At 36.5% G+C, this 24,150-nt stretch overlaps 1 protein-coding gene across 1 annotated transcript in view; it reads right to left on the bottom strand.

Moving 5' to 3' along the window:
* Positions 1 to 24,150, bottom strand: part of LOC150100848 (flotillin-1-like) — a 198,986-nt gene that overhangs the window by 59,331 nt on the left and 115,505 nt on the right. Inside the window, exon 9 of the mRNA XM_090401919.1 lies at positions 17,668 to 17,713. Within this exon, the coding sequence (XP_090258045.1) occupies positions 17,668 to 17,713 (46 nt within the window). The remainder of the gene's footprint in view (positions 1 to 17,667; positions 17,714 to 24,150) is intronic.

A 24,150-nucleotide genomic window follows, 5' to 3' on the forward strand; every position in this document is an offset into this window, starting at 1 on the left:
GGTGAGCACTAATACTGTATGAAAAGACTGGGTTTCCATAGAAGAGCAGTGGCACACAAGCTGAACATTGCAACAATGAACAAGGCAGCTCCTCTGGCCTGGTGCAAAGAGCATGTAAACTGGACAATTGACCATTGGAAAATGAACCTTCATTCATTACTCTGGAGTAATGAATCAAGGTTCACCTGTTTCTAGTCTGATGGCAAGGTGTGGAGGCAGCCTGGGACGACTGATCATTGTTCGTGGTTCCATAAAATACTCCACAGTGTAGGCAGCACCTGATTATCCAGAATATCAAGGTACTGAGCTGCCTTCAAGATGACAATGCCCCATACTCCAAAGCAGCACTGTTATGGCATGGTATGAACAGATGGGTGTTAAACGATTGCCCTGAACTGCACAGAGGACCTCAACCCCATTGAATACCTGTGGGATGAATTGGAGCAGTGACTGAGGTCCAGAGTAGCACATCCTTATCTGTCACTGAACTTAGTGCTACTTTGATGGAAGAATGGAGACATTTCACCTGATGTCTGCTGCACATTGATGGGGAGGTGATCAAAGCCAAAGGTGGATATATATACCTGATATTAATGTTTGCCTGCTGGTATCAATTGTAAATTGCTCAAGTGTCCAGACAATTACCGGTAGATAGTGTAGTTGATTCTAAGTGATAACTTTGCAAGGGTATATCATCAAGGTGGAGATATTGCGGTAACAAGAGAGGCAAGGGCTGAGGTGGAAATAGAGATAGATAGATACATAGAATATTATAGAACCTTTATGTGAATACAGCTATGAGATTAGATGATATAATAGCTCGAGTATTACAAGAAGGTGCTAGGGAATTGGAAGTGCCTTTGACCATGTTGTTTAAATCTGCTCTGGGATGGTCCTAGGCAGGGAAAGATGGAAAAACAGTCTACTGCATAAATGAGGTTCCAAGAGAGGTAGCAAATTATTGACTGATCAGCATCTCAGGAGTGGTGGTCAAGTATTGCAGAAGCTTGTTAAGGGAAAAATCTAAGAATGGGTAGATAGGAATGGGATACTATATGGGAGACAGCATGGTTCTGTGATGGGTAGGTCATGTCTCAGTAACATATTTATCTTTTATAATATAGTGACAGCTAAGCTCGATAAAGGTAATGGGTACATAGTGATACTGGTGGGCTTTTGACAGGATACCACATGGAATTCTGATAAATAAATTGAAGCAAATGGGGATGAATATAAAGCTGGTGATGTAGATAAGAGGATGGTTGATGGAGAGATACCAGACAGTAGCTTATTCAGAAATAGAAATCAGTAAAAGACTAGTGGTGTGCTGCAGGGCTGCCTACTTGTCTACTCAATTAAATATGAAATTATAATGTGATAAAGAAATCTAGTTCAGTCCTTATTTATTCAAGGTAAGGACTAAACTTACCTCAAAAAACTAGAATTTCTGCAATATGAGGAAGGGGAATTAGAGGCCAATCAATTAAAAGTGTGTAGAGTTGGGAGGAAATAATTTTAAAAAGGCCAACAAAACCAAGCAGGATGAGGAAAAGAGTGTCACTGTTTTCCCCTTGGGAAGAAATACCATCCATGAAAGCAAGAGAGAGAGAGATTATTTTTTTTAACTCAATTCACTATAGCAAACTACTTATTATGGACCCTATAGGTTTTTTTATAGTGAACATCTACTGTATAATATTTATAAACAATTATAAAGTAACATAGTATGTTTTCTTTACTCCTTTTCCTAGGTTATTGGTTCAAGTAAGAAATTTTAAAATTTGATTCTCCTACTGATTAATAGTAAATGAGGAAAAAAACTGTATAATTTTTCATTTAAAATTAAATTAAAAGAGTTATTATTATTAATGCTAGACCTCCACTGAGTCAAAATAGTCTGTCACATGCCAAGAGCTTATCAAACACTCTCTGACAATAACATTCCACTCACTAACCATTCTCCTTATAACAATTTCCATCGATAGCCTCTTGTTCTGCCCTTCACTTTCCATTCTATGAAAAATTTCTTCTTCATTAACTTGGTAATAATCCCTTACCAACTTATATGTCCGAATTGCATCCCTTCTCCTCCTATTCATGAGGTTTTACATATTGCATTCTCTTGATCTGTCTTCACACCAAGATTTCAAAGACCAGTTGCCATCTTAGTGAATCTTCTCTGAATCCTTTCTAATATATCATCATTGCCATGAGGATATATTAGAAAGTGACCAAATCTGAGCACAACAATCAATATGAAGCCTGATCAAGGCCTTATACAATGAAACCATAATCTGATGTAACAACCTCACAACTTGTGAAATGTGATCTATGAACTCAGGTCCTTGTTGACCACCACTCCCAAATCTCTCATTTCCTCTACCCCTTTCAAAATTTTCACAAGTATATACTTTGCATCTCATTATTGCTTGTCAAATTTCAAAACCTTAACTTCAGAATGAGTGATAGTTCCACTCACTTTCCCACTCCTGCAATCTATTGAAGTTTTCCTGTAAGACTCCAACATTTGCTTAATTCCTCATTGTTCTCTCCAGTTTTGCATTATCTGCAAACAGTTGTATATCTCCAGTTAAACCTGTTCCGATATCATTAATACACAAGTTGAACAACAATAGTGCCAAAACAGACCCCTGCAGTACACGCCACTAGTGACTTTCCTCTTTCAGGATACCATAACCTGAAAGAGGAAACCATAATCTTCAATATATCTGAAAGTCAGTCACCTATTCAGCTCATAGTCTGTTATCCAATCCCATCCATTTCAATTCAATCACCAGCTTGTCATTTGGCAGTCTATTAAAAGCCTTTGCAAAATTTAAGTATACCACTGTATATGCATCTATCCTGTCCAATGCATTTGTTACCTTGTAATAATACATAAGCAAAGTTGAAAAATATGATTTCACTTTAATAAAACCATGCTGACAATCACAAAGTTCTGCTATCACAAGCCCATTTCTGTATCACAGCTCTCACTAACTTCTCCAATACCTTAATCCCACCTCCAGATATATAGATTGGACAATAATTTGGAGCTATTGCCTTCTATTAAAACAAATAAAATGGTACATACAAATGAATTTTATCTTCATGGAAGATTTTATGGAGTATTCTAATCACAATTTTATTTGCAGGGATTTTTATTATATATGGTAATGCATTCTAATTTGTAAAGATGTTTTTATGCATGGTAGCATATGTGTGTGTGTGTCTGGAGGGGGGGGGTATATATTTTTATTTACTCCCTTCAACAACTGAATTTATGAGTTTTAACCGAGTGGTTAAAACTCATAAATTCAAAATAAAAACAAATGCTGAAACTAAACTCCAAATCTAACTTGTACATGCAGACTCATATCTCAGGATATCTTATATGTAACCTAACCTCTTAAATTAACCCATTAACTCATTAAACCCATTAACACCCCAACTGGCCATGACGTCTATAGACATTCAGCAAAATCTGGATGTGATTCTGTAATACCTATTGAATAATATGGATAAGAGAAGTGCAATCTGGTATCACTATTTCATCAGCCATGGTCGGTAGAGAGGTTAAGAGATCGAGTCTTTACATCCTTATAATCAAAATAAAAATCTAGAATTTACAAAAAAACACAGATGTATACAACATCAAATCAACTACTCAAGTACTACACAAGCACCAATGTATTCTTTAAATTACAACTTCAAACAATATGAAAAACACATTGCTATACAACTTACCTTCAATTAGGATTGAAAGAGAGATTAAATGTGATACGATTGAGAGAGAGAGTAAAAGTGTTGAATGAAAGAATAGTATGTCTGATGTAAAGAATGAAGATTTGGATGTAATGAGGGAGATGGCTCGGTTATGCAGAGTGATACACAGGGCAAAGCAGGAGCTGGAGCGAATGCAGAAAGATCTGGCGAGTGCGTCAGCTGATAACAGAAAGAAAGAAGTGCAATATAACAGAAATGAGGGCTTGACCAAGAGAGAAAGCAAAATTAAGGAGCGAGTCTTGAACAGCGACTCAATCATAAAAGGTGTGATCGACAAAACTGTGCTTTCTGGGTGCAAAAATTAATGTTAGTGAGGCTATTAGAGCACAAAAAGGTAGGGTGAAAGAGATGATTGTATTGGCTGGAATGACTGATTTGAAAGGAGAAAAATATGGCATGAGAGAGGATATGAAAGAATTACTGGAAGTAGCAAAAGAAAAGAGTAGGAGAGTTAAGATAGTGAGTCTGTTACCGCAGTATGACAGAGTAGAGCTGAGAAGGGCTATAATAGCGAATTACTCAATGCGTAGGTTATGCAAGGAGAGTGATGTAGAGTTTGTGGATGTGTGGAATGAGTTTGATGGGCAAAAGGACTTATACAAGGAAGATGATTTGCATCTGAATGGATTTGGTGTTCGGAGACTGGAAAACATGTTGCTGAATGAAGTGAAAGTGGATAAGCAGCATCAGAGAAACTAAACTTTCGGGGGGGGGGGGGGGATACTGAGTAGATATGCAGACATCAGTGGGGCAGTTGAGTGTAAGAATGTGTATAATATGCCTAGGTTAGCACCAGTGGTAACAAACCAGAATGGGATAGTTAGTATAAAGCTTCAGGATAGCAGTGGGCCAAAGGGGCTTTTGCACTTTATGTACACTAATGCCAAGAGCATTCAGAACAAGCAGGAGGAATTTTTGGCATTGGTTAGTTCATCCTGGCCAAAAGTTATTGGCATTAGTTAGACATGGCTAACGGAAGATGATATAGTTAGTGGAATAGAATGTGAAGGGTATAGTATGTTCAGGGAGGATAGAGAATAAAAAGAATGGGGGAGGAATGTTGTTGATGATAGCTGACGAACTGCAGCCAAAGAGAGAATAGAACTGCAGGCCAGTGAAAATAGCACATTTGAGGCTATCTGATGTGAGATAGAAACAGCAGAACAAAATATACAGTTGGATGCTGCAATAGACCAGGGAATGGAAAAGATGATGGCGATAGTATGCATCGGCAAATAGACTCAATGAGTGCAGGATAGGTAATTATTATGGGTGATTTCAACTATGAGAACATAGATTGGAAGAAGGAAAGGCCACACGGGAGGAAGGAAATAGAATTTATGCAGTTACTAAAGGATGATTACCTGACACAGCATGTGATGGAATATACTAGGGATTCAAGAGTGCTTGATCTAGTAATTGCATCTGAGAATTTGTCAATAACAAATATGACCACATTGCCACCAACTGGTGCAAGTGATCATATCATATCATAAATATGTGGAATTTTCAGTGAAGATAGGGTATATGTGGAATTACAGGGCTGGAAAGTATAACAAGTTAGGAGATTGCTTGAATTGGTGCTATGGGATGTAAAATGCAAGGGCTGGATGTTGATAAAGAATGGGAAATGGTGAAGCAGTGTTTGAGGAAGGTAATGACATGAAAGAAAATTAGCAATGCAGGCTCAAGAGAATCCCAAACAGTTCTTTTGATATGCTGCAAGTAAAAGAATGTATATGGCAGAATGATTTTAATGAATGCTGATGGTAGGGAGGTAACTGAATCAGTCGAAATAGTAGAATTACTAAGTGAACACTTTGCAAGAGTACATCATCCAGGTGATGATATTGGAGAAATGAGAGAGCTAAAGGCTTATATGAGAACTAAGGTAAATGAAATGGAAGTGCATAGCATATTCTTCCTCTTCTTCTGCAGCTTGTCCCACTTAAGTAGGGTCACTGTTTTTAGCAAGTCTCCTCCACATCTTCCTGTCTTGGGCTGTAACCACATCCAAGTTCTTCATCTTAAAGTTCTCCTCTACTAGCTCCCTCCATCTCTTCTTTGGCCACCCACACTTCCTCCTTTCCTGCACATCCATCTGCATGACCTTTCTTCACAGATACTTGTTCTCCCTCCTCATCACATGACCAAATCATCTCAACCTTATCCTCATCACATGACCAAATCATCTCCTATATATTCACTCCTAAGTTTGTAACTTTCACCATTTACATAGTCATTTCTCAGATGATTCTTTCTGGTCACACCACACATCCACCTAAGCATTCTCATCTCTGCTACCTCCATCCTGCTGATGTTATTTTTCCTCAGGGCCACAGTTTCCATAGCATACGTCATAGCTGGTCTCACTACTGTCCTGTAGATTTTGCCTTTTAGACTGATCGGCACTCTCTTATTACAAAATACACCAGTCATCTCTCTCCAATTCCTCCATCCAGCTTGAATCCTGCATTCCACTTCTTTCTCAACCTTGCTTTAGATACTTTGGTTGAACCGAAGTATCTAAAGTCTCTAACCTTCCTGATGGCATTTCCTTCCAGCTCCAGATCTGTTTCCTGGCTTGACTTGACTACTGTATGGAGATCTGGGCACCAGGATTTCTTGTTGATTAGGAGGAGTGGAGAGAATCCAGAGGCGAGTGACCAAGATGGTAGCAGGTCTATGGAATGAACTTTACGATAATAGACTGAAGATTTGTGGGTTACAGAAACTAGTTGGTAGGCAGAAAAGGGATGATATGATTGAGACATACAAATTACTGAGGGATTTTTACAAGATTAATTCAGAGGAAATTTTTCAGAACAGGTCTGGTGGTGGGAGAACTAGGGGCCATCCATGGAAACTGAGTAAGAGTGTAGTTAGCAAGGGTGCTAGAAGTTGGTTTTTTGCTTAGAGAATAGTTAATGAGTGGAATAGGTTGTCAGAGTCTGTTGTGAGTGTGCCATAACTGTGAATGAGTTCAAAGCAAAGTATGATAGATACTACACAAATGTAGGATAGTTCTTGGCATGATGATTATGGCCTCTCTCGATGAGTCTAAGGACTGCTTGGAGTAGCCCATAATAATAATAATAATAATATAAGCCAACAGTTATTATCCCATATGGATAAAACATGGCACTGTTAAATTGTGAATGAAGCTATGTTATGTAATTTATTATTTTTCATTCACATTTAACATTGCTTATTAAATATTAATCATGGTTTATATAAAATTGTTTATTATTCCTTGATTAAGAATTACTAATTAAATATTTACTCAAAACCTGACCTATTATTAACTTATAAAATAATAAAATGTATAGAATCTTGTATAACTAAATATATATGGTGTAACGTAAAGTGTTATTTTATATTTAACTGTATACGTAATCAAAAAGTTGAAGAAATAGCTTAAATATTATATTGTTCTTATTTGTGAAATATTTAATGTTATGTAATCACTCATGTAGCAGTAATAGAGCATACATTACATTGGCGAAATGTTTACGCTTAGTCTGTTGTCATGGAGACGCACGCGTAAACAACCACGAGTGAAGAGAGCGTGGCGTTCGAACGTAAGGTGGGAGTGAAGGTCATATAGAATATAGAGAAAAAAGGGTAGAGAGAGAAGGAAGGTCATAGATAAGACAGGGAAGGGAGAGGAATTATTATTTAGCGAGTGAGGAGAGAGTTTTGCGGAACCAAGATTATAAAATCCTGAGGGCAGAAATTTATGAGTTTAGTGTTCGGAAGTGAACCTATAAGTAGTGAAACATAAAGTTTAATGTTATAAGCGAAATCTGCTGTTGTTATGAAGAAAGGTTGATGCCGTGATCAGATATAAGGAAACTGGACAGTCAATGCGAAAATTCTGATTAGTTCTAGTTAATCTGGATTACGATTAAATTCTGTGTTGCCCTAGGAAAAGGTTATATTGATTACTTGGAGAAAAGTGAACAGGAAAAGATATTAGTACCTAATTACTGTTGTTTGGAATAGTGAAGTGCGACTTACAGTGATACAGTTTAAACTATGGAGAATATTTGTTATGTGTGTTCCGCTAATGTTAATTAAGTTAATTCATAAGTGCTCTCTCAATAATTTGATGTGTTGAAGAAATTGTCTGGTAAGAGTAGTTGTATAAGTTTCTCTATTCTAGCATTAACTGTAATATATCTCCGATGCTCAAGGTCCGGGAATATATTTGCTTGGAATATAGCTTACGTAGTTTATTGCCTGCTGTGAATATAAACATTGAGCTAATAAATTTGTGAAGACTGATTAAATGTGAAATTGTTATATTAACTTGAGATAAGAAGATTTGTGTTTGTGAGACTGTGAATAGTATATGAAAGTTAGAACATTGAATTAGTATCAGTGACCTAAGAAGATGTGTTAAGTTAATTGTATAGTTCCATTTTAAAATAGAGTTCATGTATTTGTTAACCATATCATATATTAAATGTTTTATTTTGTTGATCTAAATATTGTGTTTGCCTGAATTCTTTATTATTGCACCGTTCATAAACATTCGAATCTTGCGGGAACCCCAAGTAAAAATAATAATAGATGATTCGGCCTAATGAGATGACTGCTAACTTAAATTAGAACTGATCCTACTATTTATATAGACTAATCTAAGAATAAGGTGGCGCAGAATAAATATAAATTTCCTTACTTTTGGATTGGTGATCATTTCGCAATTAGTTCTTTTAATTATAAAAGTGACTTGAAACAAGATAGATTTAGAACACGACAGAAAGGAGTCGTCACGACAAATGGCGCAGCAGTCGACAGGATGTGATTTAATAGGTAAGAATTAAATTTGACAACTATAAGATAAGAAATTGAATTTAAGTTTAGTGATAATAATCGTAGAATCACTCCCTGAAATTTTAGAAAGTGAAATGATTAAATCACAGTGAACTGGTTATAATTTGGACTCAGGCAAAGATAAAAGTTAATTTTAAAGTAAAAAGATTGAATTAATTGAGATAGTAATTTATTAATCACTATGGCTGTCACATCAAGCTCTGAAATGAATGACAGTGAATTCTTTCGTACGGTGAACCCACAACAGGTTTTTCCCCAATATTCAGGTGAAGAATCAGATGATGTACTATTTTTCTTTACCTATGTTGAAAAACTTAGAGAAATTGCAGGTTGGACTGATTTTCAATTGCTAGTTTTGATTAGAAGCAAATTAGTAGGTAAAGCAAAAACATTTTTGCATTCTTCTCCAATACTTCGAGAAACTTTTGAGTACTCTAAATTTAAAGAAACTTTATTGTCTCAGTTTTGTAAACTTAGAAGTGTAGGTCCTAACTTATGGAAATTGCAGAAAATTGTTCAAAAGGATAAAGAAACTGTTACTGATTTTCACAATCGGTTGTTAACATTGGCCAACAGTTTGAATGTTACTGGTGAAGATAAACCTCACTTAGATTGGGCTGTGTTCCAACAATTTAGGCAAGGTCTTAGGCAAGAATTGAGAGAAACAGCATATAAGAAGAAAATTTCTACTTTAGAAGAGTGTCTCAAAAGTGTTAAAGAAAAAGAACAATTATTAGGAGACCTTTATCCCTCAAACAATGCAAGTCTTGTGAATATTGTGAATGAGACTGATAGTTCATTCAACCAATCAGAAATAGAAAAGAGAAGTAAAGTTGAAAAGGGAAAAGCAAAGAATATTGGAGAAAATTCAAGTAGTGTAAACTACATGACTGAGAGTAAAGAGCAATTGGACATGAAACTGATGACAGAAGTGAAATCCCTAATTCACCAGGAGGTGAATAAGTTAAATCAGCCAATAATGGATAGTCTTAATGAAGTTGTGAGACAGTTATCAGCTATTACTTTGAAATCTCAAGAAAATCAAAACCCCACTACAAACAAAATTGATGAGATGATCAAACATGAAGTTGAAAAACAAAGTCAACCTATTTTGAGTAGTCTAGATAAAGTGATGCGAGGATTAAATGATGTTAGACAACAAATGTCTGCTATTCCTCAATCCAAGACAGAGTCAAAGCAAAGAAATCCTCTTAGGTGTTACAATTGCAACAAAGTTGGACATTATGCTAGGAACTGCTTCCATAACAAGGAAAACTACTTTAACAATAGATGGAACTCAAAGTTTGGATACCAACCCCACAGAAGAAATAATAGAATTCAGAAACACCAGGCACCTAATGATAGAATGATGACAGTTAGAGGAGAAATCCTAGGTTCTGAGTGTAGTATTTTATTAGATACTGGATGTAATGCTTCAACTATTAGAAAGGACTATCTCCAAAGTATAAGACATAAGTTAAGGAATAGTATTGCCAAACTTAGACAACCTGTAAAAATTACTACTCTTTCAGATCCAAACTTCGTAGCGTATGAAAAGATTCGAGCAAGAATATACCTACCAGAATTTGGACTGTATGTGTGGCAAGACCTACTTGTTGTCCCCACTGCTTCCAATCTAGATTCTCACATTATCTTGGGAACAAACTTCCTAGCAAGATATCAATTTTCTTGTGACTTTTCTAAGGAGGAAATAACCCTGATGAACAAAAGGAGATGTACTAGAAGAAATGAAATTCATAATTATGATAAGTCTAAGTATCAAACAAAACAGCTTAGATTGCCACTTGAATCAGGACCATCTACTGAAGAAAAATCAGCTGTGAATCAATCATCTAATAGAGATAGTGGTGATAACTCTTATGTACATATTCAATCTGATACTCCTCTTCTTACTGATGAACAAAAAGTAGTAGTGACAAAGCCCAAATCAGAACTTACCACTAATAGTAAACTAAAGGTTGAAGTCAATTTTGGTAAAATGTCTAATCTATATCATAGAACAAACCGCCAGGTTGTGAGACAACAAAGACTTAATTCTAATAATGGAGAACGTGAATTTAATTCAAAGAAGAGAATCCTATACTACAAACTTGAAAGACATGCAGAAAGTGATAATAATAGTAATAAGAGAATTGATGATAAAGTGAAAGAGAATAAAGGCACAAAACATAATAAAGAACCAAGTTTCAGTAAAACTAGCTATTACTTAAAAAATCGAAAAGGAATATGTAATCCAGTTTTTTTTAAAGGAGCCTAGTGTAAAAAGAAAAATTTTTCTTATAATAAAAATTTTTCAAAGAAAGGGTGAGCCTATGTTAAATTGTGAATGAAGCTATGTTATGTAATTTATTATTTTTCATTCACATTTAACATTGCTTATTAAATATTAATCATGGTTTATATAAAATTGTTTATTATTCCTTGATTAAGAATTACTAATTAAATATTTACTCAAAACCTGACCTATTATTAACTTATAAAATAATAAAATGTATAGAATCTTGTATAACTAAATATATATGGTGTAACGTAAAGTGTTATTTTATATTTAACTGTATACGTAATCAAAAAGTTGAAGAAATAGCTTAAATATTATATTGTTCTTATTTGTGAAATATTTAATGTTATGTAATCACTCATGTAGCAGTAATAGAGCATACATTACATTGGCGAAATGTTTACGCTTAGTCTGTTGTCATGGAGACGCACGCGTAAACAACCACGAGTGAAGAGAGCGTGGCGTTCGGACGTAAGGTGGGAGTGAAGGTCATATAGAATATAGAGAAAAAAGGGTAGAGAGAGAAGGAAGGTCATAGATAAGACAGGGAAGGGAGAGGAATTATTATTTAGCGAGTGAGGAGAGAGTTTTGCGGAACCAAGATTATAAAATCCTGAGGGCAGAAATTTATGAGTTTAGTGTTCGGAAGTGAACCTATAAGTAGTGAAACATAAAGTTTAATGTTATAAGCGAAATCTGCTGTTATGAAGAAAGGTTGATGCCGTGATCAGATATAAGGAAACTGGACAGTCAATGCGAAAATTCTGATTAGTTCTAGTTAATCTGGATTACGATTAAATTCTGTGTTGCCCTAGGAAAAGGTTATATTGATTACTTGGAGAAAAGTGAACAGGAAAAGATATTAGTACCTAATTACTGTTGTTTGGAATAGTGAAGTGCGACTTACAGTGATACAGTTTAAACTATGGAGAATATTTGTTATGTGTGTTCCGCTAATGTTAATTAAGTTAATTCATAAGTGCTCTCTCAATAATTTGATGTGTTGAAGAAATTGTCTGGTAAGAGTAGTTGTATAAGTTTCTCTATTCTAGCATTAACTGTAATATATCTCCGATGCTCAAGGTCCGGGAATATATTTGCTTGGAATATAGCTTACGTAGTTTATTGCCTGCTGTGAATATAAACATTGAGCTAATAAATTTGTGAAGACTGAATAAATGTGAAATTGTTATATTAACTTGAGATAAGAAGATTTATGTATTTGAGACTGTGAATAGTATATGAAAATTAGAACATTGAATTAGCATCAGTGACCTAAGAAGATGTGTTAAGTTAATTGTATAGTTCCATTTTAAAATAGAGTTCTTGTATTTGTTAACCATATCATATATTAAATGTTTTATTTTGGTGATCTAAATATTGTGTTTGCCTGAATTCCTTATTATTGCACCGTTCATAAACATTCGAATCTTGCGGGAACCCCAAGTAAAAATGATAATAGATGATTTGGCCTAATGAGATGACTGCTAACTTAATTTAGAACTGATCCTACTATTTATATAGACTAATCTAAGAATAGGGTGGCGCAGTATAAATATAAATGTCCCTACTTTTGGATCGGTGATCATTTCGTAATTAGTTGTATTATTCATAAAAGTGACTTGAAACTAGATAGATTTAGAACACGACAGAGAAAGGTCGTCACGACAGCACCTCTTACAGAAACTCTTGTCTCCTACAGAACTTTTATTCTTTCTTGAGTTCAGACATGCCAATGACTGACACAAAATAAAAGTGCTCTCTACATGACAGCAACCTAAGTGAAAACTCTTCTTACATCTTAAAATCACAGAACACTGAAGAAAAAATATCTTGGCTTCATCCAATGCATTTCTATTAACTTCACTTTCTATATGAAAGTAACAACAGACTGAAGAATAAATTACTAAAGATTATACCCCATCACTTCAGAATGAATTAACTTGCTATGTGAATCTTAACATTCTCCTTAAAACCTTACCAACAGTTTAAACATTTCAGAACAACTTTGCTATCTATATGAAAGCATTCAAAGAAAAAAAACTAAAATATACCAACAGTTAGAAATTACTTAACAGACTAAACATCCTAAATAAAACTAAATAAACTTTACTGGGCCCATTCTATATGAAATGGAAATCAATAAAGTCAGTTTTAACTGAAATAAATCCTATATGGAGTAATTGACTACAATAAACTTCACTCTTTATCTCTTTACAGAAGGATATTTTCTCTCAGTCTTTCATTTCTAACTATTCTTCTATTTTCTGTCTAGTCTTCATATATTGAAGACACAGAAACTCCACAGTTTCTTCTGCTGTGTTCTTTCCTACTCCCCAACAGCTGAACACTTAGCAACCTCCAATAACATTCTTTTAGCTTCCACGCACAACTGAGCCCCGATTCTTTTAGCTTCCACACACAATGGTGGACTTGAGCGGAATCTTCCACTCAAGTCCACCATTGTGTGTCACCATTACTACTTTCCAGTGTTGGGCTCTTGAAACTATCGAGTTCTTTCTTAACAGTACAGAAAAGTTTCTAATTTCAAATGAAACATGTAAAAATTATAACATTTCATTTCACAATCTTTTATGCAGTGAGGTAAGTTCATTTAATTATTTATGAAACATAAATTACAGCAGTATCTTTCGTTTCTCTTGTAATTTGACATTTCATAAACAACATTTGCCTACATACAAATGGCATCAACACTGCAAAACTTTTGTCAGCTCATATAAAATTATAACTACTGCTAATACCTAATTTAAACAAATTTATATCTTATCTAAGCAAGAATTCCATAACCAAAGACAAAACCAGTTTCAAAATGTCTTGCTTGCAATATATAAAAAAGAAATATGTTTATCTAACAACAAAATAGTACCACATTACTAATTTCTTTACTTAAATTAATTATTTTCTTATTTTTAATTTGTTCGATATCTGAATTTTAATACGATATTCTACAGTAGTATACTCTTAATAGGTAGGGATGTTTGGATACAAAATATGCCTTATCCATACCTTGTTAGGATCGACATCATCATATAAGGTTGTAGTACTTTCCACATCTTTTTTTTTGCAGAGAAAACATTCTACAATTTTAGCATATGGATGGTAATTTGAAAACATGGTATATTCTGAGAGATTATTCTTTCAGGATAATAGTCATTTTGTTCCTAATGGTGTTTTGTTGCTATTCACTTCCTCATATTCTGAACTATAACACAATTCACTGTAACATCAATTAGATCCAGAAAGCTGTGAAGAGAGAGAATTTAATTATTAAGCCTTTGATTATGTATATAGTCTGAATAGTGGATGTGCATATATTTTATGTGATCATGATCACATAAAACATATGCATTTATGAATCATGCGAATGAAACTGGGTCTTGAAGAAGAGCAACTGGTCGTCTTATGTGTATACGCCCCACAAGTTGGCTGTATAGCAGAAGAGAAAGATGAATTCTGGAACGTGCTAGATGAAGAAATGAGGGAACTGGAAGAAAACGAGATAGTGATTGATGTTGAAAGTTTATTTTTCACTTGGTTAGACTATAATAAATTTAGTTTAATCCTTTATCCAAGTGTGAGCAAAGAAAGTTTGTGCCTGAATACTGAGATAGGAGTGATGTTAGCTTGCTCCTCCTTTGCAACGAGTTCCCCAGTGTTGTACCACCTTACCCCAGTCCTGAAGATACTTTCAGGCGCAAATTTTGTTTGCTCACACTTGGATAAAGGATTAAACTAAATTTATTATAGAGATAGTGATTGTCGGAGGAGACTTGAACGTACACATAGGGAGACAGAATAGGGACTGTGAAAGGGTGCATGATGGCCATGGAGTGGAAATGATGAACCAGGAAGGAGAGAGGATTTTGGACTTTGCAGTAGTGTTTGATCTGGCAATTGTGAACTCCTTTTTCTGTAAGAGGGAAGATTTGATAACATTTAGAAGTGGCAACAACAGTTCACAGATTGACTACATTTTGACTAGAAGAAAACATCTTAAGGCAGTAACAAATTGTAAGGTAATCCCAACAGATCAAGTGATGCAGCATCACCAGCTGCTGTGTACAGATTTTAAAATAAAGTCGAAGATAAGACTTTGGAAGCCATAGGAGGAAGACAATTAAGTGGTTTCGCTTAAAAGAAGAGTCTGAGGAACCGTTTTTAAGAAGATGTTAGAGAGGATTTTGGATGGACTAGAAAGTGTACAAGATTGGTGGAGACATAATTCAAAAGCAATTCTAAGCTGTGCAATTGAGATGCTTGGTGAAACATCCGGAAAGATTAGAGAGCAGAAGGAGGGTTGGTGGTGGAATAATCATGTACAAGAAGCAGTGACGGTTAAGAGGAAGACAAAGCAGATGTGGGATGAGTCAAGAGTGGAAGAGAACAGAGAGAAAAAGTGAGAAGCCAAGAGAGTTGTTGCACAGGAGAAGGCCATGACATATCAAGACCTTTATGATCAATTAGAAACAAAGGACAGAGAAAGATTTATTGATTGGCAAAATGTAGAAATAAGACATCAAAGGACACGTACATGTGAGGCAGATCAAGACTCTGGAGGAAGGAGGGATGTGGATATAAGAAACAGATGGAGAATATACTTTGAAGGGCTTTTCAATGAAGAAAATGCAAGGATTAACAGAGAAGATGGGGAGCCTTATGAGGGAATGGTGCAGAACATTAGTAGAGTGGAAGTGAAGGATGCCATAAGGAGGATGAAGAATGGAAAATTGGTGGGCCCTGCAGGATCCCAGTGGAGGCATGGAAGGCACTGGGGAAAGAGGGAATGGACCTGTTAATAAAAGTTTGTCAACAGGAAAATATACCCGAGGAATGGAGGGAAAGTACTCTTGTCCCCATCTACAAGAGTAAAGGGGATGCACAAGACTGTAAAAATTACAGAGGAACAAAGTTAATGTCCCACACAATAAAAATCCTTGAGACGGTTCTTGATGGAAGACTGAGGAAGGAAGTGGAGATTGCAAAGGAACAATTTGGCATCAGGCCTGGTCGATTGACGACAGATGATATCTTTGGGTTACAACAGATGATGGAAAAGTTTCGAGAGAAGCAATGGGAGCTACATCTGGTATTTACTGATCTGGAGAAAGCGTATGATAGAGTGCCAAGGCAAGACGTCTGAAGGTACTGGAGAAATATGTTGAAAGTTTATTTTTCACTTGGTCAGACTATAATAAATTTAGTTTAATCCTTTATCCAAGTGTGTGCAAACAAAGTTTGTGCCTGCCTTAATGCATAACATTATACATATCCACAAGGAGATGTGTTTTGCATTATGGGAGATACTGAGATAGGAGTGTTGGTAGCTTGCTCCACCTTTGCAAGGAGTCGCCCGGTGTTGTACCACTTTACCCCAGTCCTGAAGATACTTTCAGGCGCAAACTTTGTTTGCACACACTTGGATAAAGGATTAAACTAAATTTATTATGGAGAAATATGTCGGGCTGGTGCAGGAGATGTACAGAAATGTCAAGACAAGAGTTTGGACATGCCTGGGAGAGAGAGAGAGAGAGAGAAAGTTTTCCAGTGACAGTTGGCTTGCATCAAGGATCAGCATTAAGTCCATTCCTGTTTGATATTGTGATGGAGGTGGTGACAGAGGAGGTGAGAGAAGAAGCGCCTTGAACTATGTTGTATGCAGATGACATCGTGCTGTGTGCAGAATTAAAAGAAGTGGCAGATAAACTGGAAAATTGGAGGAAAGTACTGAAAGAGGGAGAGGTATGAGATTGAGCAGAAGTAAGGCAGAGTATATGTGTTGCAAAGTGGATGGCAGCCAGGAGACAGATCTGGAGCTGGAAGGAAATATCATCAGGAAGGTAAGTGACTTTAGATACTTAAGTTAACAATGAAAGAGGATGGTGAGCCTGAGAAGGAAGTGGGATGTAGGATACAAGCAAGATGGAGGTACTGGAGAGAGAGAGGTGGTTGGAGTGCTATGCGATAAGAGGGTGCCGATCAATCTAAAATGCAAAATCTACAGGACAGTAGTGAGACCAGCTATGACATATGCTATGGAAACTGTGGCCCTGAGGAAAAATAACATCAGCAGGATGGAGGTAGCGGTGGATGTGCGGTGTAACCAGAAAGAATCATCTGAGAAATTACTATGCAAGGGGAACAGTGAAAGTTACAAAATTTGGAGCAAAGATATAGGAGGCAAGGTTGAGATGGTTTGGTCATGTGATGAAGAGGAAGGAAGCGTATGTGGGAAGAAAGGTCATGCAGATGGATGAGCAGGGGAGAAGGAAGTGCAGGCAGCCAAAGAAGAGATGGAGGGAGATGGTGGAGGAGGATTTGAGGATGAAGAACTTGGATGTGGCTACAGCCCAAGACAGGAGGTTGTGGAAGAGACTCACTACAAACAGCGACCCTACTTAAGTGGGAAAAGCTGCAGAAGAAGAAGATATGTTTTATGTGATATATGTTCTTTATTGCCTTGTGTAATATAGTTTTATTTATTAGCTTGAAGTAGCATGCTATTTTAATCATGTTTGGTTTTTAGGAAAAGATTCTGGATTATCCAAATTTTACCTATCCATAGTACTACAGGTTTTCAAACTTTTGCAGGTAATGACAATCTTGTCGCACCTGCAAAACCTTTGAGATGCACGGTACTGGTTTAGTATTCTCAAAAGTAATAGTTAGAAATTTATTTAAAAGATACAGAAAGTAATAAAGTGCAGTTTAAAAAAAATACATACTCGCAAAGCTTCTGCTTCAGCTTCTGCTTCCATAATAACACGATTCCTGAAATTTTAAAGCTCAATTTAAAACATATTATACTGACCTGCAACAATATTCAATAAACAAAAAAAGTTGTGCTATTATTATGATTATTACGTGATGCCTGCAAAGAGTTCAGTGGCTCATCAAGGGAAGACTTTCTCTACCACAATCCACTGTTTACACAACAGACTATAATTATAATTAATCCTTACTTGCATAAAAACTTTTCAATGTAAAATATGTTTTTTTTTTTTTTTTTTTTTTTTAAATGTTAGGCACATAAAGGAGAGGTTGGTTGATTGGTCAACCTATTATACATTAGTACCATGTATGGGAAGAGCTTTGAGAAAGGAGGAACTTCTTCACATCAGATCTAAAGGCCTCTGCATTGTATTCCCTAGGAAACACGAGAGGGGAGGCTGTTCCATGGTATAGCAGTAGAAATGAAAGAGAAGGAAGATAAATTTGTTCTACGAGTTTAGCAGCTGGACTATGAAGGGGTGTTGGGGTGATAACTGCATGTGTTTCAATGGATTTTATAGAGAGAGACATGGGGGGGGGGGAATCCTTGATGCCAGTTCTGATGAACATTTACCACGGAAATATTTATAGACGATGCACGCAGTAGATACTAAACATCTTTGAGAGAATGGTTGTAATGACTTTGTAAGAGATGAGTCATTTGTCAGTTTCAGTGCTCTCTTCTGTACTGTGTCGAAAATTTTTAGAGAGCTTTTTAGGGCACTGCCCCCAGATGTGCGATTAGTACTCGATAGATGGGAAGATTTGTGATTTGTGCAGGGTAGCTGTTCAGAGGTAATGTCTTGAACAAAAGAGGAATCCTAATTTTTTGGATGCTGCGAAGGCAATGTTAGTAATATGTTTATGCTAGGAGAGTCCTGATGTCAGGGTGATCCCAAAAAAAGAGATCTCATCTTTCTTAGAGATTTGAGTGTTGCCAAAGGTTAGGCTGTAGGAATATGAACCTTCTTTGTGGAAAATAAGGCAGAACTGTGTTTTCAGGTATTGAATTCACAAGGTTATCCAAGTCCCATTGAAGAATGGTTTTGAAATTAGAATTTAGGTTTGTAGAGGTTATTGTCCTGTGAGTTATAGTGGTTTATTTGTTGCAAGGTTTGTCAAGTGAGAAGGAGGAATTCAGTGTACTGCCATGCTGCACTTTAATAGAATAATTAATAGCACATAGAAAAATAATTAAACAAGAGGTTTAATCATTTCAATATTTGTCTCAGTTACAGAGACATCATTAGGAATACAATGTACATGCTAGGAATGCAAGTGTAAATGTCTTTCTATTCACTATATCATGCCATCTAGTTGGTATAGTGTAAGTGACAGGCTCAGTTTAAATCCCACTGTGGCATGGATGTCTGTGAATACTTGTCAATATATGGTCTCTAGAGAAGGGTTTCCAGATTATTTGTTACTGATGGTTTATAATTATATAGTATGCCCACACTTTAGAGATCTTCACTTGGACACTTACCAAGAATAGTCGATTCATGCTGAAGGGGAGAAAGAAATGAAGGACATACGAATTGGTTGCCAACACGCGAAATCACGTGCTTTATAGGTAAAATTTTCCATTTGTTATACAAGCAACATAGTTAACTACAATGATCATAAAAGAGAAGTTAATTTTCCGATGTGTAATAATAAACAACTCATTCCACAATACGGATTGATTACCCTATTATCGGAATGGATTCTCCTTCTGTTCACATGTGCAGAAGTGTCGAAGGGTCTTGAATCTGTGGACGTACTATAGTAAAATAATTATACAATCATACAATTATAAGCTTACAACCTTTCACAGACAGAATTTAACACATGCAAGCATGCACTCATCTACTTAAAACTGCTTCATATGATACAACTTCAAGGTGGGTGGGTGTGTGTGTGTGTGTGTGTGAGAACAGAGTTAAATATTCCTATGAAGAACAGAAGAAAGAGAAGCAAATGGGATTTAGAAATAGGAGAAGCACAATAGATGCAATTTCCATATTAAACAGATTAGCAGATCTTATGAGAGACAAACTCATTAAAATTCTAGAAAACAGAGGGTTCTCAACAAATACCTATTAAATTGTATCAAGAATTACTATTCAGAAACACAAGCAGTAGTGAAATACAAAAACATAAACAGATCAAATAGCAATTAAAAAAAGGAGTTATGCAAGGCTGCCCATTGTCACCAATGAAGTCTGCTAGAGGGCCATACGTTGTAGTGTCAGAAAGAGCTCTAAAAAGATGAGTGCTATTTTGAATAATAATTGGCAAAGTTTCATGACTTTTAAGGTTTTATTATTTATTTTTGATCAAAAAGTGTGTGCATGATTTTTGGTGTGAATTCTGCCAGATTTATTAGACTAAATTGCCTTTTTTACACCTAACATAATGTCAGTCACTAGTTCAACCACGCAGGCTGACCGGCGTGAAAGTCAAGTGGCATTGCCGACATAGGCTTTTCGAAACTGATTCAATGTTGTGAGTGCAATATGTATGCATGATGGAGTGTAAGAGAGGTGCTTGTGGAGAGAGAGAGAGAGAGAATGAACGAGAGATGAGAAAAAGTATGGATTTGTCAGAAGTGCAATATATTGTTAGACCATGATGAAAAGAATGCGAAACTGACTGAAAAGATAGATGGTATACATGAAAGAAATGGAAATGAAACAAAGGCTAGAAAAACTGAGGGGGTGAAAGAATGCAAGGATGTAGAAACAAAAGTTACGAAAAACGTAAATGAAACGAAAGCTAGAGGGAGTGAAAGACTGCAAGGATGTAGAATCAAAAGTTGCAAAAAGGGGAAATGAAATGAAAGCTAGAGAAACTGAGGGAGTGAAAGAATGCAAAGATGTAGAACCAAAAGTTAGTGATAAGGGAGCGAAAGAAAGTATGAATGAGGACACCAAAGTAAGGTGTGATGTTAAAGGACTAGTGGAAACTAATGAAAATGTGCATGAGAACAGAATGAAAGAAAAAAAAGTAAAAGAGGTGACAAATGATTCCAGGATAGCAGTATATGGAGACCATAAGATCTGCTATCCAGGTGAGAGAATGAGTAGGATAATTAACACGTTAGACATGAGGAAGAAACAAGCAAGAGAATTAGTTGTGATTGTAGGCGAATTAGATTAATGATCTAAGTCGACATAAGAAGGATGTGAGGACGAATATCGGGAGACTATTGAGAAGAGTGAAAGATGACAGTGTAGTGGGGAAGGATGTCAGTGTGTTGCTGAGGTATGATGATGATGAGTTGCGACAGAGCCAAAATCATAAACGATATGAAAGCGAAGCTGTGTGAGGAGAAGGGAGTAAAGTTTGTGGATGTATGGCATATGTTTGAGGGAAGAATGAAATTATACAGGTGTGATGGGTTGCATTTAAATGGCTTTGGAGTGAGTGTACTGGAGAAAGTGTTGCTGGATGAAAGTAGTGTGTGGAAGTACAGGGTGTGAAGCATGCAAGAGATCAGAAGAAAGAGATGAAGGGGAAAATCAGGAGAGTGGTACTGAAGAGCAGAAGGGCTTGGCAGTGGAAACAGTAGTAGTAGTGCGAGATGAAGAGAGAATGGGAATGCAAGAGGAACAGGGAAACGGGGAGAGCTTGGGTGGATAGGGAGACATGGCACAGGGAGAGTGCATGTTGAAAGTGGCAGTGAATGTGCGTATGAAGACAGAGTATATTGTGATGTAGGTAGAGAAGTTGAGACTGTTTGTTTGCAAATGCCAGAAGTATCAGAAATAAGGGGGTTGAAAAGATTTCAGTGATTGAGTTTATTCACCCCAAAATCATTGGACTAAGTGAAACATGGTTGAATGAAGATGATATCATAACAGGAATAGAAATGGAAGGATACAGTATTTTTCGTGAGGACAGAAAGGGCAAGAAGGAAGGGGGAGTGCTGCTGATGATAGCAGGGAATTAAGTACACATAAGGTAGACATGAAAGCGGGGAAATAGTGGCAATGGTTATGAGGCAGTGTGCTGTAACATGGAGGTATTTAGCTGGATGTTGTTATAGGCATGGGAATGTGGAGGGTGGTGACGAAGAAATGTATAAACAACTTTGATTAGTGAACAAAGGAAGGGTAATTATTATGGGTGATTTTAATTATGGTGTATAGATTGGAATAAAGAAATAGCATTTGGGAATAAGGAAAATAAATTTCTCGAGTTCTTGGGCAATAACTATCTCAGGCAGCATGTAAAGGAGGGCATGCAAGGATCGAGAGTTCTAGATCTGATTATTTCATCAGAGGATGTAATTGTGAGAGGGGGTTTCACACTTCCCTCCAGTTGGTGAAAGTGATTATGAAGTAATCACTTGTGTTGTGGCAGTCATATGCAGAATCTTGTGAGGAAAGGATATATGTGGAATTATCAGGCTGGTGATTAAGTCAAGTTTAGGAGATATCTTGAAGCTATAACAAGGAATGAAGAGTTGAGCAGTAAGGAAATAAATGCTGCATGTGAAGTGACAAAGAAATACATAACAGTGATGCTGTTATGCATTTCTGTTATGTATTGATGATGTGTGAATGTCTTCCGAATGCAAAAAAGATTAATAAGGTAGGTGTAAAGTGGATGAATGTGGAGCTTAAGCATAAATTTGGAAAAAGAAAGTACTTTGGAGGAAGTACAAGATGAATAATGGTAATCAGTCAAATGAAGAATATAAAGAACAAGCCAGAAGAGTGACTCAGTTAGTAAGGAAAACAAAAGTATAGTATGAGCAGAAATTGGCAAATCAGTCAAAGAAAAACCCTAGAGAATTTTTAGATATGTGGCAAGTAGAAAGAAGAATGATCGTGGTAAATGAAGTTAATGGATGAAAGTGGTAGAATGGTAACTGCTGCAGAAGACATTGTTGAAATATTCAGTGATCAATTTATAAGGGTGTTTCATCTTGATCAGGGTGGAATCATGAGGTACTTAAGTGTAGAGAACATAAGAGGGGATCACTTAATTGTTAGTGAGCAGAAGGAATTTGAGGAAATAAATAACCTTGATGTCAATAACGCAATAGGATTTGATGACATATCACAACGCATCTTAAGGGAATGTTCCAGGGAATTAGCAGTAGCAGTAAAATTGTTCCCCTGCATAAAGATGGTGATAAGACTGTAGCTTCAAATTATAGCTGGTCTGTATATCTGGAGTTGGGGTGAAGGTGAGGCGAGATTGGTGAGAAGTAGGATACAGAAATGGGTTGTTTACAGCAGTATTCTCTGTAGTTATCAGCATGGGTTTGTTAAGGGGAGATCATGTTCCACTAACTTACTTATGTACTATAACAAGGTGACAAATACCTTGGATAGGGGAGATGCATATATAGTGGTGTACTTAGATTTTGCAAAGGCTTTTGATAGACTGCCACAAGACAAGTTCTTAAATAAATTGAAACAGATGGGATTGGATAAGACTTTTGGGTTGGATCAGTGACTGGCTGTCAGATCGGTATCAGAAAGTTGTTTATGGAGATGTGGTATCCTGAAAGAGAAAGGTCACTAATGGTGTGCTGCAAGGGTTCAGTTTTGGGGTCATTGTTGTTCAATTTGTATGTTAATGATATTGGGATGAGTTTAACTAGTGATATGCAGCTGTTTGCAGATGATGCAAAACTGAGGAGAGCAATGCAGAGTCAAGCAAATTTATGGCCTTACAAGAGGACTTGAATAGATTGCATGAATGGGCAGGTAAGTGGAACTATCAGTTCAATGTTTCAAAGTGTAAAGTTTTGAGATTTGGTAAGCAACGATGGGATGCAAAATATACACTTGGTAGGGAACCTTTAAAGGAAGTAGAGGAGATGATAAATCTAGGAGTGACGGTGGACAACCTGAAATTCAGGGGCCACATTGCAGAAGTTGTGAAGACATCACATCGGATAATGCCAATCATGCAGAAATAGAGAGATTATGATGTCATTGTATAAGGCCTTGATCAGGCCTCATGGATTACTGTGCACAGATTTGGTTGCTAGGCATGGTGACGAGATGTTGGAAAGGGGCAAGAGATGATTCACGAAGTTGGTCAGTGGTCTTTGGAATGTGGAGTACAAGGACAGACTGAGAGAATGTAAGTTGAAGAGCCTCGTAAATAGGAGGAAGAGGGAGGAGGAATATGATTGAGACATAAGCTAGTCAGGAATTGTTATCCAGTCGACATGGAAGAGATTTTTCATAGAATGGGAGAGGGGAGTAGAACAAGAGGCTATCGCTGGAAACTGTACGAGGGTGTGAGTAGAGGAGTGAGGAGTAGGTTCTTTGCATGGAGAGTTGTTGTTGGGTGCAATGCATTGCCTGAGTATATTGTGGGTGTAGTCACACTGAATCAGTTTAAAGCACGGTTAGATGAGCATTGTGTGCAATAGTGTGTGTACCTCCCACAATGAGTCTGACTCCATAGAGGTCAAATGTTAATAATAA

Source organism: Typopeltis vanoorti, chromosome 12, assembly GCF_054136105.1.
Source record: "Typopeltis vanoorti isolate ZY-2024b chromosome 12, IOZ_Tvanoo_1.0, whole genome shotgun sequence".
Classification (NCBI taxonomy): domain Eukaryota; kingdom Metazoa; phylum Arthropoda; class Arachnida; order Uropygi; family Thelyphonidae; genus Typopeltis; species Typopeltis vanoorti.